Source organism: Notolepis coatsorum (genome assembly GCF_963971535.1).
Source record: "Notolepis coatsorum genome assembly, chromosome: 15".
Classification (NCBI taxonomy): Eukaryota; Metazoa; Chordata; class Actinopteri; order Aulopiformes; family Paralepididae; genus Notolepis; species Notolepis coatsorum.
In genome coordinates, this window is record NC_140179.1 from 19016608 (window position 1) to 19033827 (window position 17220).

At 41.5% G+C, this 17220-nt stretch overlaps 1 protein-coding gene across 1 annotated transcript in view; it reads left to right on the forward strand.

Moving 5' to 3' along the window:
• The first annotated feature begins 1171 nt into the window (after positions 1-1171).
• Positions 1172-17220, forward strand: part of pnpla3 (patatin-like phospholipase domain containing 3) — a 38142-nt gene continuing 22093 nt past the window's right edge. Inside the window, exons 1-6 of the mRNA XM_084330659.1 lie at positions 1172-1382; positions 3512-3744; positions 7113-7178; positions 14197-14406; positions 15379-15439; positions 16958-17143. Coding sequence (XP_084186785.1) covers positions 1193-1382; positions 3512-3744; positions 7113-7178; positions 14197-14406; positions 15379-15439; positions 16958-17143 — 946 coding nt within the window. The 5' untranslated portion in view covers positions 1172-1192. The remainder of the gene's footprint in view (positions 1383-3511; positions 3745-7112; positions 7179-14196; positions 14407-15378; positions 15440-16957; positions 17144-17220) is intronic.

A 17220-nucleotide genomic window follows, 5' to 3' on the forward strand; every position in this document is an offset into this window, starting at 1 on the left:
TGGGTACAGTATACAGTACGGCTCAATACACACAATTGTTAAGGGGATGCAGACCAGAGAAAGACTTTTGTCTTGTTTACATCAGGGTCCCCCATTTTCAATTCATCATAACATATATGACATACATGCATTATACAGATATACAGTACTGCTACATCTATACATTTATGACACACCAGATCTACAAATATACAGTACTGTTTGTGATACAAAAATAGTCTAAAAAGAGAGTATATACATTTGAGGGGGAAGAAACTGTACATTGGAGGAGGTTGCACATTTGCAATTCTATATGAATTGAAAATGGGGGACCCTGATGGAAACAAGACAAACGTCTTTTTCAGGTCTGCATCCCCTTAACAATTGTGTGTATTGAGCCGTACTGTATTGTACCCATTCTGCAATCTGTTAAATAAAGTTTTCATTCATTCATTCATTCATTCATTCATTCATTCATTCATTCATTCATTCATTCATTCACTATCACAGGACCTAGCATGTCTTACCATGCTTTTGAAAAACTCATGTACATATACCTATGTCTTTACTCTTATGATTTGTATTATTGCACAAATGTCGCATTCTCATCCATTGGATTCTTATTATTGTATTATTGTATTACTGTATGCACAATCGTTGCGGGCAAGACCCCCCCCCCCCCCCCCCCCCCGCATTTCACTGTATATTTGTATGCCATGACAAATAAAACTCTTGACTTGACTTGACTTGACTTGTTGTTGGGTAGGTGGGGTGGGGAGCAACTTAAATTAAACTTATTTTATCTTATTTGTTAGAATGACTTTTTTTGGTGGTAAAGACCAAACTTTTTTTCTAGGCAATATTACTATAAACAAACCTACATAATAGTCTGGCTACACACTTTGAAGGCTGTCCGTCGAGCACGAGTTCCCATCACACCGTTTATCCCGCCCTCTACCGCTGATTGGCTAGAACAGCTGTCAGTTACGGAGAAAAGGGGCGGCTCCCTGGCTGGATGAGAAGTACACCCTGCTCTCTGTCTGCTCTCTCTGCACAGTCTGTTCTCAGGAGTATACAGCGGTCGACATACAGTACACTAGGAATGAAGAACACTATATAATAGTTCAGCAAAACGACAACAGTTGTATATTTATCCCTTTTATATTTTATTATTGTTTTTATATATAAAAAAATAAAAACATCTTTCGCCATCATGTTGGATCTGAACGGTGCAGGGTGGAACCTGTCGTTCGCCGGATGCGGCTTCCTGGGCATCTACCACATCGGGGTGGCCAGCTGTTTGCAGGAGAGGGCCCCGCAGCTGATCCAGGGGGCCACACGCATCTACGGGGCCTCGGCCGGCGCGCTCACAGCCTCCGTGCTGGCCAGCCAGGCGTCTATAGGTACGTGTTGTTGGCTCTAATAATAAATTATTAATAATAATAACACCATGTCCTCTTTTTAGTTATCTCTTTCATTATGGTTGAGTTCTTCGACTAAAGTACAACCTAAGTTGCGACGTTGAAGAACCAATTTCTCACTCACTCAAAAAAAGAATTTTGTACTTTAGGTTGGACTTTATAGTTTGTATATTGTATATTTTGTATAGTGTTTTGGACTTTATTCTTTTTAGTATTTACTGTATAATGAAGCACAGTCTCAGGAGGGCCAGCCAGGCATCCATAAGTAGTTATTGACTCTAATAATAATAATAATAATAATAATAATAATAATAATAATAATAATAATAATAATAATAATAATAATAATATCATCACCATGTCCCCTTTTGGTTCTCTCTTTTATTATGGTCCAGTTCTGTCGCGAGTGCTAAAGTACAACCTATAAAGTACAAAATTACAAAATTCATTTCTCACTCACTCAAAAAAAAGCTGCATTCTGTACTTCACTGTTTGAATTTTGTACTTTAATTTGTATATTGTATATTTTGTATAGTGTTTGGACTCTTTTTACTATATTTACTGTATATGAAGCACAATCTCAGGAGGGTCATCATACAGAAGCTAGCATTCATCATGTACAACATGGAATGTAATTACATGATGCGACAAATAAAACAAAACTTGAAGTCTATACGGCAGGCTTACGTCAACGTGACGTAACCGTTATGAAGAATTCATAATACCACATACGTTTTATTTAGGTCAGACCGCTTGTTTTATTAAAGTCAGTATATAAAATAAAGGCAAGAGTGACTTTGTTTTGGTGTAAATGACAGATGTCACTGTAATGGCTGCTCGCATGCCCGCCTCTGAAATTCTGAATAGAGTTATTTTATGCCTCTATCGATCTATTGGCACATTTTATTTAAATACATTATAAAGGCGTTTAAATAGTGTAGTCACAAGTTTGGATGTTTGCCCATTTTCTATAAAATTATGAATGGGTAAATCATGTCAGGACATCGAACAACAGGTGAACTAAACGACCCGCGGTCAGAGAGATAAGGATTTAGCACATCTGCCGCAAAACGAGCCCAGACCTGGCTGTGGAAATCGCAAGTTCACTGAGATATTGATTGAGCCTTTCCACTTTATGAATAAGCCACGGTGAGGAATGTGAACTCTTATACGGTGACCTCGTATCGAACCAGAGGGTTCACACTCGGTCATTGACTTGTTATGGATCCATATACCTGAATATAGATCCACCTGAATACTGTCGATGTTGCTGCATGGTGCACGCTTGTTTAGTTTATTAGTTGGTTATCTCCCTGTCTATAGGTGGCTAAACTCATTCATTCATGCATTCAAATCTGACAAGCTTCCATCCGCTTCCAAGGCGCTATAGAGTTCCCATAGCCCCAAAAAACACATTTATAAGAAGTCTTTCATGCCGTTGCTCTGATGAATTCTTATAGCACGTGCAACCTGAAACTCTGTCTGTGTTTGTGTTGTTGTTGTTTTTCTTTTGGGCTGTTTTGGGCCATTGTCTTCTGTGCCTGTATAGATAAGATAAGATATTCCTTTATTGATCCCCTTGGGGAAATGTGGGCGTCATAGCAACATGGGGGGGGGGGGGGATACAGGGTAATAGTAGAAATACATGGGCAATCAACATCGATCTGAATATAAACAGTGTAATCAAAGGTGCATATGAGGGTCTGTACGCCCTATTATATTATACTTTACAATAAATATCGGCAATATAGAATTGGAATGGTGTTTGCACTGTCTTGACGTTTGCAACCACGGTGAAAGAAGACAAAGACACGCTTCCACGAAAGTGGAGACATAAAAAGATCCATCTCTCTCCTCACGCCTCAACACCCACCTGTTCTCCCTAACCCCCCCCCCCCCCCCTCAACCTGATTGATGTTTGTTCCTGTCGCTCTATGTTTCTGTGTATCTCATGCTGCTTTCCCCTGTTTCCCCCTGTGGTCTTATGTTCCTTTTTTGTTTCTTTGTTTTACTATGTTCCTCTGCCTACTGTCAGCGACTTCGGGTCCTTGAGAAGCGCTATATAAATAAAATGAATTATTATTAATTATTATTCTCTCTTCCCCCTGAAGCCGAGTGCTGCGAGGACGTCATCTCGGTGGCCAAGGAGGCGAGGAAGAGGAACCTGGGACCCCTGCACCCGTCCTTCAACCTGGTCAAGGTGCTCAAGGCGGGCCTGGAGCGCGTCCTGCCCGACAACGCGCACACGCTGGCCTCCGGGCGGCTGCATGTGTCGCTGACACGCGTGTCCGACGGAGAGAACGTGCTGGTGTCCGACTTCCGCTCCAAGGAGGAGCTCATGCAGGTGGGTGCAGGGGACGGGCGTCAGACGGGACAGGTGTAGGTGTAGGCATGTGGGCGTAGGCGTCACTTTAGGGGGGGGGGGGGGGGGGGGGGGGCAGTACATTTGTCCCCCTCAAAAAATATCACTAATATGAAAAACAACCCCCTCCCCAAAAGAGTTAACAAAATAAACATCAAAACATGTATATATCCTTCTTACATGTTACTATATAATAATAATAATAATAATAATAATACAGCAGAATTATGTGAAAGCAATATAGAAGGAGAGCCTTACTGCATTATATTACAATATGTTTGTGTCAGATGGACCTGAATGTTGTCTTTTCCTTTACGTAATTAAAGACATTTCCACCATAAATTGCTGCAGCAAAAGCATAAATCGGTGCATAAAAGTTCACCAGAATGTTGGAAATGAAGTGTTTGACGCTCAAATTGCTGGGGGAGACCCCCCTGCTTAACACATTGGGCTGCGGTTACACTAGGCCCGGTTTTCGTTTCAGTTTTCAGTTTCAGTTTAGCTTTCAGAACGCTACGTAATGGCAGGCAAGTTAGACATCGTTTTTGCCTCCTGAGCACAGTGATGTATATACATGTAGTACAATGCCAAAGCAGTAGGTGGCAGTAGGTGGCGATGTAGTTCAAACATGAAGGCCATTTTCAACCAATCAGAAAAGTTGAATGTGCCAATACACTTCCTGCTAAAAATCAACAATCCACCATCTTTAAATGCCTCACATGAGCCATTTAGCCAACGTAGCATTTATTTTTCAGCAAAGAAAGTGCAATAAAAGTGCAATAAACAAAACGGATACATTCACTGTGTTCTGCCTCTCATTTGTTGATGAAACAAAACCAACATCAACACAATTTACCACCAAGAGCGGATAGTTTAGTCTCACAAAAATATCGCAGATTTAGTTAGCTTACGTGCTAACGTGATTGGAATATGCCAGTATAACAGTATAGCATTGTGGCTAGCAGCGTGGTAACGTTAATGCTAGCAGAATGAATGGATGTAAACGTTATTTAACAAAAGGGAATGCAGACTGTTGTAGCTTGGACTGGGCTCCTTATAACAATAAATTGACAACACGTTGGTAGCCGCAGATAACCGGGTCTGAAAGTAACGTTAGCTAGGTAGCTAACGTTAGCTCACAAGCAATGCTAGCCAGCCAGCACCAAACTGATGATATCAGACGTTGATATCAGGAGCTATCAGTAGCTAGATAACATTAGACAACGCCTCATGTATTAAACAAAAGTGAATAGATGACTGGGCCATTTTGTTTAATGCTTGTTATGTTGAAAGAGGAGCTCTGAGCTGCTCATGCAGTCGACTCTTGTGTGGTAACAATAACTTGACAACACGTTGGTACCGCAGCTACTTGGTACAGCTCTGCTGTAAACACTGGAAATAACCGTGCGGGTCTCTACTGCGCATGGGCATTGGGCAGAACGGCTCCGTATCCGGCTCATGCAGATTACATGGCACCATTGTCGGCGAGTTTTGGCGAGTATCCAAAACGAAAACACCTTTTCAGCGTTGCCAGTAGGACAACGCGTTTTCCTGCCAAAACGGCGTTTCTTTTTAACTTGGACAGCAAACGTAATCATTCAGCAACAAAAACGTTGCTGTATTCTCCAGTGTAACCATGGCCTGAGCGCCACAAGCTTCCCCCATCCTTTACTGTCTGCCAGCTTTTCATGACCATTTTCACGATATTTCACGATTTTTGCGGAGCTATTCTATATATATATATATATATATATATATATATATATATATATATATATATATTCTATATTATAGCTATGGAGACAATAGTATGGCTCATTTGACAGATACTATTTCTAGTCCAACATGTAAAAAAATTGTTTGTTTCTACACACTGTAGTTTGTAGTTTATTACACGCTAAACATTGTCCATTTCCAAGATAATCCAGTCTTTTACCATAGATCGCGAGATAAAACGCGTTGTATGCAATAAGCCCAAACCGTTCTGGTTGATCCCCTGAAACCCCAAATACTCCCAAATCAAAGGTATTTACCATGTACACATGTGCCTTCACAAAGTTATCAAGGGGGGGGGGGGGGGGGGGTAGTCTTACCCCGAAAATGTGCAAGTGAACAACACAAAAAATACAAATAAACAAAAACTTGTATTGAAAGAGCAAACACGTTTATATTGATCTCTCCCTTTATTGACATGATCTTAACCCCCCCATACAGTCACTGATTATGTAAAGATACAGTAGGCATCTCTGAAATTGAAAACCTTATATATGAGTTTGGAGCAGGTGTCTGCCTTAACCATTTCACTACCACACTACAGGTTAACCCTTTCACTACCACACTACAGAAGGTTAACCTTTCACTACCACACTACAGGTTAACCCTTTCACTACCACACTACAGGTTAACCCTTTCACTACCACACTACAGAAGGTTAACCTTTCACTACCACACTACAGGTTAACCCTTTCACTACCACACTACAGAAGGATAACCTTTCACTACCACACTACAGAAGGTTAACCTTTCACTACCACACTACAGAAGGTTAACCTTTCACTACCACACTACAGAAGGTTAACCTTTCACTACCACACTACAGAAGGTTAACGTTTCACTACCACACTACAGACGGTTAACCTTTCACTACCACACTACAGAAGGATAACCTTTCACTACCACACTACAGAAGGATAACCCTTTCACTACCACACTACAGAAGGTTAACCTTTCACTACCACACTACAGAAGGTTAACCCTTTCACTACCACACTGCAGAAGGTTAACCCTTTCACTACCACACTGCAGAAGGTTAACCTTTCACTACCACACTACAGGAGGTTAACCTTTCACTACCACACTACAGAAGGTTAACCTTTCACTACCACACTACAGAAGGTTAACGTTTCACTACCACACTACAGACGGTTAACCTTTCACTACCACACTACAGAAGGTTAACCCTTCACTACCGCACTACAGAAGGTTAACCTTTCACTACCATACTACAGAAGGTTAACCTTTCACTACCACACTACAGAAGGTTAACCTTTCACTACCACACTACAGAGGGTTAACCTTTCACTACCACACTACAGAAGGTTAACCTTTCACTACCACACTACAGAAGGTTAACCTTTCACTACCACACTACAGAAGGTTAACCCTTTCACTACCACACTACAGAAGGTTAACCTTTCACTACCACTACAGAAGGTTAACCCTTTCACTACCACACTGCAGAAGGTTAACCCTTTCACTACCACACTGCAGAAGGTTAACCTTTCACTACCACACTACAGGAGGTTAACCCTTTCACTACCACACTACAGAAGGTGCTGTTCTCTCCTCAGGCGCTGGTCTGTAGCTGTTTCATCCCCATCTACTGCGGTCTGATCCCCCCGTCGTTCCAGGGAGTGGTGAGTGTGGACCTGTCCTGTAGTATAGGAGCTATAGTATTGATATTCAGTAAACTATAGGACCTATAGTATGTCATGAACTGTGCTGCTTTATCATAGCTTTCGGTTAAGATAAGATAAGATGATGTTATTGATCCTTTATTGATCCCTTTGGGGAAATCCGGTGCGTCAGTTCTGGAGTTCTGCAGCCGCTAGTTCTCCAGCTGCTGGCAGCGATCCAGGCCGCTTTTACTTTGACTTTATTGACGGGGATCTTATCGTTATAAGATATTCCTTTATTGATCCCCTTGGGGAAATGCAGGCGTCGTAGCAGCATGGGGAGGGGGGAGGGGAGGTACAGGTATGGGCAGGGTAATAGTAGAAAGACAATAAATAATGGAGCGGCTAGGTGGTGCAGTGGGCAAGGCACTCACCACCAATGCTGGAGACGCTGGGTTCGAGCCCAGCTCTCCACATTGTTTTCAGTTTGGCTGGTCGTCCGTACTAATACAATTGGCAGTATTAGAGGGTGGGAAAACTGATGGGTGGGGATCGGACGTTGTGGACAGCGACTCCTACAGGTCGGTTGGTGCGCCTGCGCAGTAGAATCAGGAAGCGATGGGGGCGGCGTCCCTCCAAAGCGCAGACCCCTGACGCTGAAAGATCGCGCTGCGCAGGTGAAAAGATGTGACTGCTGCTTCCTCGAGTACCGGAGGGGACACGTGATGTAAGGCTTAGTCCACATTGCAGCCGGCTTGTGGGAGGCATGAAACAGCGTTCGAGATAGGGGAGGGTAGAATTGGATGATACGAAATTGGGATGGGAGAAAAATTGAAAATGGGAGAAATATAGGCAATAAAAATGTAATCTGTTCATAAAATATTAGAAAAATAAACAGTGTAATCAAAGAGGTGCAGACGATGGCAATAAATAAAATAAAATAAATCGGAATATACACTACACAAGTATAAATACAAGTAAACAGTACACACAAAGGTGCATATGAGGGTCTGTTTACCCTATCAGTCATGATCGACGTTATAGTTCCTTATAGTCGTAAGTGGTTTATAGGCCACTGGTCTTTCTGTATTATATTTGTGCCAAAGTCTAATGTAAAAAGCATGACACTGAAATATAGCCTGTCCTATAAGTAGCCTCTCTCTCTCTCTCTCTCTCTCTCTCTCTCTCTCTCTCTCTCTCTCTCTCTCTCTCTCTCTCTCTCTCTCTCTCTCTCTCTCTCTCTCTCTGTTTTCTGTTTTCTGTACATTGTGTCCTGAATCACTATCTGGCTCAGAGCCATGTTTATTCTACATGACTCATCACCTTGACTATAATAGATATCAGCCCTCTCCACACAAGCCACACAGTGGAAAATAAAAAATAAATAAAAAATGTAACCCTTGCATTAAAGAACCATATACAGCTGGCTTCAGAACATCCCACTCCACTGACACATGCCTCCTCTATTTGAACGACCACATCAAACAAGAGGTGGACGCGGGCAAATACTGCGGCATGGTCATGCTGGACCTACAAAAGGCCTTCGACACTGTCAATCACTCTATTCTGATTGACAAGCTAAAAGCAATTGGTTTTGATAGTTCATCAGTGAGCTGGATGCAATCCTACCTGGAGGGGAGGGAACAGATGGTGGAGGTAAACGGTACTCTATCCCCCCCCTCACAGTGAGCTGTGGTGTTCCACAAGGAAGCATACTAGGACCGCTACTGTTCCTAATTTATGCAAATGACATGTCGTCAGCTTGTGACTGCAACTTGTTCCTGTTTGCGGACGACTCAGCCCTGCTGGTCTCTGACAAGAACAAGTTGCAGGTTGAAAAACCCTCAGCTCGGAACTCGGCAGAATCTGCATATGGCTCGCTGATAACAAACTATCATTACACATGGGCAAAACAGAGTCCATTCTCTTCGGTTCAAATAACAAACTCAGCAAGACCGACGGCTTCTCAGTTACAGTGGGTGACAATATTGTCACAAGGAAAGATGAAATTACCTACCTGGGTTCCATCCTAGAGGCAAATCTTTCCTGTGACAAAATGGCATCCAAGGTAATAAAAAAAGTCAACCAATGAACTAGATTCTTGTACCGGATCTCCTCTCTGGTAAACAAGAATACCCTGAAGACTCTGGCAGGAGCACTCATTCAAGGGTACTACGACTATGCTTGCACCTCATGGTACCAAAGTACCTCAAAGGCGCTAAAAACAAGATTACAAACATCACAAAACAAACTAGTCAGACTACTACTTGACCTTACCCCTAGAACCCACCTCACCCCTGCACACTTTGACAACCTAGGATGGCTTAGAGTAGACGACAGAGTACAGCAACTTGCAATGGGCCTGGTCTACAAGATACACTATACGACTAAGGTACCCATGTACATGTCAAAATACTTCCCAAAGGTCAGTGAATACCACAACCACAACACCAGAGGAAGCTCAACAAATCATGTTAAACCCAGATTCGGCTCAAACAAGGGACTAAACACGTTTCGCAATTATGCCACATCAATGTGGAACGCCCTACCCAAAGCTGTAAAGGAATGTGAATCCCTACCCACATTCAAAACCGCTCTTAAAGAGCACCTACGGGAGGCTGCAATTCGAAATTGGCCACCGTAAATGTCCAAACCCCCCACCCCCACCCCCTCCTAATAGACAGTCTCCTCCCCACCGCATGTATATATTCTCCCCCTCCAAATGTACAGTCTCCTCACCACCGGATGTATATTTCTCTCCCACCCACCCACCCCCTCCTAATGTACAGTCCCCTCCCCATCATATGTATATAGTCTGTCAGGATCTATGAGTAACAGTACTGTATATTTGGATACTGCATATGTCACAAATGTATCAGTACTAAATACCTATATGTCCCTATGCCATAAATGTCATGTATGTTGAGTATGTCATAAATGTCAATAGGAATTGAAAATGGGGGACCCTGATGTAAACAAGACAAACGTCTTTCTCTGGTCTGTATCCCCTTAACAATTGTGTGTATTGAGCCGTACTGTATTGTACCCATTCTGCAATCTGTTAAATAAAGTTTTCATTAATTCATTCATTCATTCATTCATTCATTCATTCATTCATTCATTCATTCATTCATTCATTCATTCATTCATTCATTCACAGTAAGTCCATTTTAACAGCCCATGTATTTGCAGTGGAATGTGAATGTGACAGTACTTAGCCTCTACCGTCTTTAACTATGAATGAACACAACACTCTAATTTACCATCTTTAGATAATAAAGTACTCAACCTCTACTGTCTTTAACTATGAATGAACACAACACTAACTCACCATCTTTAGATAATAAATTACTCAACCTCTACTGTCTTTAACTATGAATGAACACAACACTCTAACTTACCATCTTTAGATAATAAAGTACTCAACCTCTACTGTCTTTAACTATGAATGAACATAGTTCTAACTTACATGAATGAACAACACTCTAACTTTTTACTATCTTTAGATAACAAAGTACTCAGAGCGTGCGTGTGTATGTGTGTACAGGATACAGTGTCAGCTGCTGCATCGTTAATTGTTAACACATCTTTAGGCCATCCTATATAACAAAATAAGAACACAATAAATCGGCCTAACAATAATAGCCTACACAACATGTGACAACCAACCCCAAATAAAATGTGACGACCAACCCCAACTGGAATGTCTTGATAGCATTAAAAAAATCTAATCTAATCATCTAATCTAAACTAATCATGACATTTATGACATACATGACATACAGATATGCAGTACTGTTACATTTGTGACATACAAGATATGCAAATATACAGTACTGTTAAACAGAGATCCTAACAGAAAATATATACATACAAGGGGGAGGGAACTGTACATTAGGAGGGGGTGGGAAGGGGGGTTCAGACATTTACGGGGGCCAGTTTCTAATTGCAGCCTCCCGTAGGTGCTCTTTGAGAGTGGTTTTGAAGGTGGGTAGGGATTCACATTCTTTTACAGCTGTGCGTAGGACGTTCCACATTGATGTGGCATAATTGCGAAACGTGTTTAGTCCCTTGTTTGAGCCGAATCTGGGTTTAACATGATTTGTGGAGCTCCCTCTGGTGTTGTGGTCGGGGTATTCACTGACCTTTGGGCAGTATTTCGACATGTACATGGGTACCTTGTTGTCATCATGCAGCACAAGTACAGTACAATAAAAAGAAGTTGGCATCTAACCAGAGTGCAAAGGTCACAGTGACGTGCCACACCCTTCTTTCTTTCTTTCTTTTTTTCTTTCTTTCTTTCTTTCTTTCTTTCTTTCTTTCTTTCTTTCTTTCTTTCTTTCTTTCTTTCTTTCTTTCTTTCTTTCTTTCTTTCTTTCTTTCTTTCTTTTTGCTTTCTGTTTTTTTTTCTTTCTGTCTGTTTATCCAAAGCGACTGACAAGTTCTGTATGACAGGTCAGCAGGAAGAGTACGACTCTATCATCTGAGTAACAATGTTCATCAAACAGTGTTGAAACTTGGGTGCTGCAGTGTTGAGTGTGTTGAGTTGAAGTGTGTTTAGTTTCTCCACCTGAAGACAGTAAGGTTAGGTATTTCAGATGTTGATTGAAGAAGGGTGTGTTTGTTTTCTCCACCTGCCCCTCCCCGCAGCGCTACGTGGACGGGGGCATCAGCGACAACCTGCCCCAGTCGATAATAAAGTACTCAACCTCTACTGTCTTTAACTATGAATGAACACAACACGAACTCACCATCTTTAGATAATAAATTACTCAACCTCTACTGTCTTTAACTATGAATGAACACAACACTCTAACTTACCATCTTTAGATAATAAAGTACTCAACCTCTACTGTCTTTAACTATGAATGAACACAACACTCTAACTTACCATCTTTAGATAATAAAGTACTCAACCTCTACTGTCTTTAACTATGAATGAACATAGTTCTAACTTACATGAATGAACAACACTCTAACTTTTTACTATCTTTAGATAACAAAGTACTCAGAGCGTGCGTGCGTGTGTATGTGTGTACAGGATACAGTATCAGCTGCTGCATCGTTAATTAACTATAGATTTATATGGAATTTGTCGGCAGCCTTTCATCGTTAATGAACTATAGATAGATTTATATGGAATTTGTTAAACTCTTCTTAGTCTATTCAGCAGCCTTTCAGAGAGGGACATAGAGGCGGCCTGTCTGGTCCCGTTATGTCCTCCGACAGCCTCTCTGCCCAGTCAGTCAAATCGGGATTATAGAATAAGATTAATGCCTCATCTGTGGTCTTTTAAGCGTATTAGATGTAAAGCTTCTCCTTTTCTGTTTTTTCATGTTAAGAGATTGAATCGGAGATTAAATAGGATGGGATTGTGTCGTTACATAAATCTGGCCATGATGCAACCGGTCTCTCTCCCAAGAAGAGGCCTCAGTGAGAGAGAGAGTCAGAGCAGACTAGATTGATTGATTGAAAACTTTAATTAACAGATTGCAGAATGGGTACAATACGGTACGGCTCAATACACACAATTGTTAAGGGGATGCAGACCAGAGAAAGACTTTCATCTTGTTTACATCAGGGTCCCCCATTTTCAATTCATAATGACATTTATGACATACACAACTTACAGATATAGGGGAGAACGGGGATAGTTGTCACACTTTTTACTCTAGTGTGAATTGCTCATCATCAAAACATCTTTCATTAGTCATTCCTACATTAAATTGAAGCTTAAGATGTTGGCTTGAAATGTGTATCCCTCTCATTTTCCAACGTATTGTAACAAAGAGTTAATCACCTATCAAAGACACTGACACATTGTGACAACCAACCCCATCACGGGGATGGTTGTCACACACTATGGGGTTGGTTGTCACCATGTGTTTTAATGGGGAAAATCTTAAAAAGAAGACAAGAAGGCAGAACTAAATTTGAAATTTTAATTGCATTGACAAGTTGACAAATACATAACTTAATGCATCTTAACATGAACATAAACAGGAAACACATCTTTAGGCCATCCTATATAACAAAATAAGAACACAATAAATCGGCCTAACAATAATAGCCTACACAACATGTGACAACCAACCCCAAATAAAATGTGACGACCAACCCCAACTGGAATGTCTTGATAGCATTAAAAAAATCTAATCTAATCATCTAATCTAAACTAATCATGACATTTATGACATACATGACATACAGATATGCAGTACTGTTACATTTGTGACATACAAGATATGCAAATATACAGTACTGTTAAACAGAGATCCTAACAGAAAATATATACATACAAGGGGGAGGGAACTGTACATTAGGAGGGGGTGGGAAGGGGGGTTCAGACATTTACGGGGGCCAGTTTCTAATTGCAGCCTCCCGTAGGTGCTCTTTGAGAGTGGTTTTGAAGGTGGGTAGGGATTCACATTCTTTTACAGCTGTGGGTAGGGCGTTCCACATTGATGTGGCATAATTGCGAAACGTGTTTAGTCCCTTGTTTGAGCCGAATCTGGGTTTAACATGATTTGTGGAGCTCCCTCTGGTGTTGTGGTCGGGGTATTCACTGACCTTTGGGCAGTATTTCGACATGTACATGGGTACCTTGTTGTCATCATGCAGCACAAGTACAGTACAATAAAAAGAAGTTGGCATCTAACCAGAGTGCAAAGGTCACAGTGACGTGCCACACCCTTCTTTCTTTCTTTCTTTCTTTCTTTCTTTCTTTCTTTCTTTCTTTCTTTCTTTCTTTCTTTCTTTCTTTCTTTCTTTCTTTCTTTTACTTTCTGTTTTTTTTTTCTTTCTGTCTGTTTATCCAAAGCGACTGACAAGTTCTGTATGACAGGTCAGCAGGAAGGGTACGACTCTATCATCTGAGTAACAATGTTCATCAAACAGTGTTGAAACTTGGGTGCTGCAGTGTTGAGTGTGTTGAGTTGAAGTGTGTTTAGTTTCTCCACCTGAAGACAGTAAGGTTAGGTATTTCAGATGTTGATTGAAGAAGGGTGTGTTTGTTTTCTCCACCTGCCCCTCCCCGCAGCGCTACGTGGACGGGGGCATCAGCGACAACCTGCCCCAGTCGGAGCAGAGGAACACCATCACCATCTCCCCGTTCTCCGGCGAGAGCGACATCTGCCCGCGCGACAACTCCACCAGCTTCCACGAGCTGCGCTTCACCAACACAAGCATCCAGATGAACCTGAGCAACATGTACCGGCTGAGCCGCGCCCTGTTCCCGCCAGAACCCAAGGTAGGCCCCGCCCACCATCCCTGTTCCCGCCAGAACCCAAGGTAGGCCCCGTACACCACCGCTAGAGCGCTAAAAGTCGAGGGCCCTCCACCACGAGGGGAGGGGCCAAGGGAAGGGAACCGGGATTTGAGCCTGTGACATTAAGCAACTTGTAAACTGAGGTAAAGCTTCCCTGGCTGGTTAATCACTCAGTGTTGTTATACAACCTGCAGCTCTGCATGCCTCACGTGTTGGAATGTTGTTATTTCTGCTTCCAGCTATTATGTAAGGTAGGGGGGGGGGGGAGCCTGGTCATACGAGTCGCTATGACAGAGGTAGGGGGGGGGGGGGGGGGGCCCGGTCATACGAGTGTGCTTCAAGGCCCAATGCACCCCGGCGTGCATCATGTGTGATAATGTTTAACCAGCCCGTACTGACTGTGAAAAACATGTCCCTCCTGACGTGTGTCCCTGTACACTGTACCATGACACCTTTTTGTAAATACCATGACACCTTTTTGTAAATACCTTTTTGTAAATACCATGATACCTTTTTGTAAATACCATGACACCTTTTTGTAAATACCTTTTTGTAAATACCATGATACCTTTTTGTAAATACCATGATACCTTTTTGTAAATACCATGACACCTTTTTGTAAATACCATGACACCTTTTTGTAAATACCATGATACCTTTTTGTAAATACCATGACACCTTTTTGTAAATACCATGACACCTTTTTGTAAATACCATGACACCGTTTTGTAAATACCATGACACCTTTTTGTAAATACCATGATACCTTTTTGTAAATACCATGACACCTTTTTGTAAATACCTTTTTGTAAATACCATGATACCTTTTTGTAAATACCTTTTTGTAAATACCATGATACCTTTTTGTAAATACCATGATATTTCCTTTTTGTAAATACCATGATATTTCCTTTCTGTAAGGGACTGAACTCATATGATCTGTATGTTTGACAGAAAATGGCCGAGATGTGTCAGAACGGCTACAAGGACGCGCTACGGTTCCTCGAGAACAACAGTAAGTATCTGCTACTAGAGGAGGAATGGTTTCATTAAACAGTATCTGCTACTAGGGGAGGAATGGTTTCATTAACCAGTATCTGCTACTAGGGGAGGAATGGTTTCATTAAACAGTATCTGCTACTAGGAGAGGAATGGTTTCATTAAACAGTATCTGCTACTAGGGGAGGAATGGTTTCATTAAACAGTATCTGCTACTAGAGGAGGAATGGTTTCATTAAACAGTATCTGCTACTAGGAGAGGAATGGTTTCATTAAACAGTATCTGCTACTAGGGGAGGAATGGTTTCATTAAACAGTATCTGCTACTAGGGGAGGAATGGTTTCATTAAACAGTATCTGCTACTAGAGGAGGAATGGTTTCATTAAACAGTATCTGCTACTAGAGGAGGAATGGTTTCATTAAACAGTATCTGCTACTAGAGGAGGAATGGTTTCATTAAACAGTATCTGCTACTAGAGGAGGAATGGTTTCATTAAACAGTATCTGCTACTAGGGGAGGAATGGTTTCATTAAACAGTATCTGCTACTAGGGGAGGAATGGTTTCATTAAACAGTATCTGCTACTAGGGGAGGAATGGTTTCATTAAACAGTATCTGCTACTAGAGGAGGAATGGTTTCATTAAACAGTATCTGCTACTAGAGGAATGGTTTCATTAAACAGTATCTGCTACTAGAGGAGGAATGGTTTCATTAAACAGTATCTGCTACTAGAGGAATGGTTTCATTAAACAGTATCTGCTACTAGAGGAGGAATGGTTTCATTAAACAGTATCTGCTACTAGAGGAATGGTTTCATTAAACAGTATCTGCTACTAGGGGAGGAATGGTTTCATTAAACAGTATCTGCTACTAGAGGAGGAATGGTTTCATTAAACAGTATCTGCTACTAGAGGAGGAATGGTTTCATTAAACAGTATCTGCTACTAGAGGAGGAATGGTTTCATTAAACAGTATCTGCTACTAGGGGAGGAATGGTTTCATTAAACAGTATCTGCTACTAGGGGAGGAATGGTTTCATTAAACAGTATCTGCTACTAGGGGAGGAATGGTTTCATTAAACAGTATCTGCTACTAGAGGAGGAATGGTTTCATTAAACAGTATGTAGTTACAGATCTCTTTAGGCAACAATTTGATGCATCATAAGATCTTATACTTTGACCACGGTTCAGTTTGGATTCATTTAGATACTTATATAAAGTGTAATTGGTATGCAAATGTGATATTGACCGTTTCAGTCTGCGGTAATTTAATTTATGCAATTACTATCTTCAACCATGTTATTAGCTCATCACATTATGTTTATACATTCATTATATATCATGGTATTTATGATTTCAGATATAGATATAGTATCTACAGATATGTACAGATATAGAAATAGTATCTACAGATATGTACAGATATAGATATAGTATCTACAGATATGTACAGATATAGATATATGATCAGGAGGGGTGGTCCTGATAGGCTGTGATAATTCAACCCCTCCCACTTATGTTTGTGTCGTCAGACCTGCTGACCCCGCCCCCATGTCCCACCGCTGGCCCCGCCCTCATCGAGGCCACGCCCACCTGCTGCTGTAACCAAGACGAGAGCACAAAGGAGTGGATGCTGAGGAGGCTCCGCCTACTGCGCAAGCAGCACTGGTGGTTGGACGAGCAGATCGTCAATAACCTGCCGGGGCCAATCAAGAAAGGTGTGTAGTCGACTCGGTTCAGTAGTGTTTCTGTTTCAGTCTGAGGCTGAAATGAATGGAAGCGGACATGACTGGGT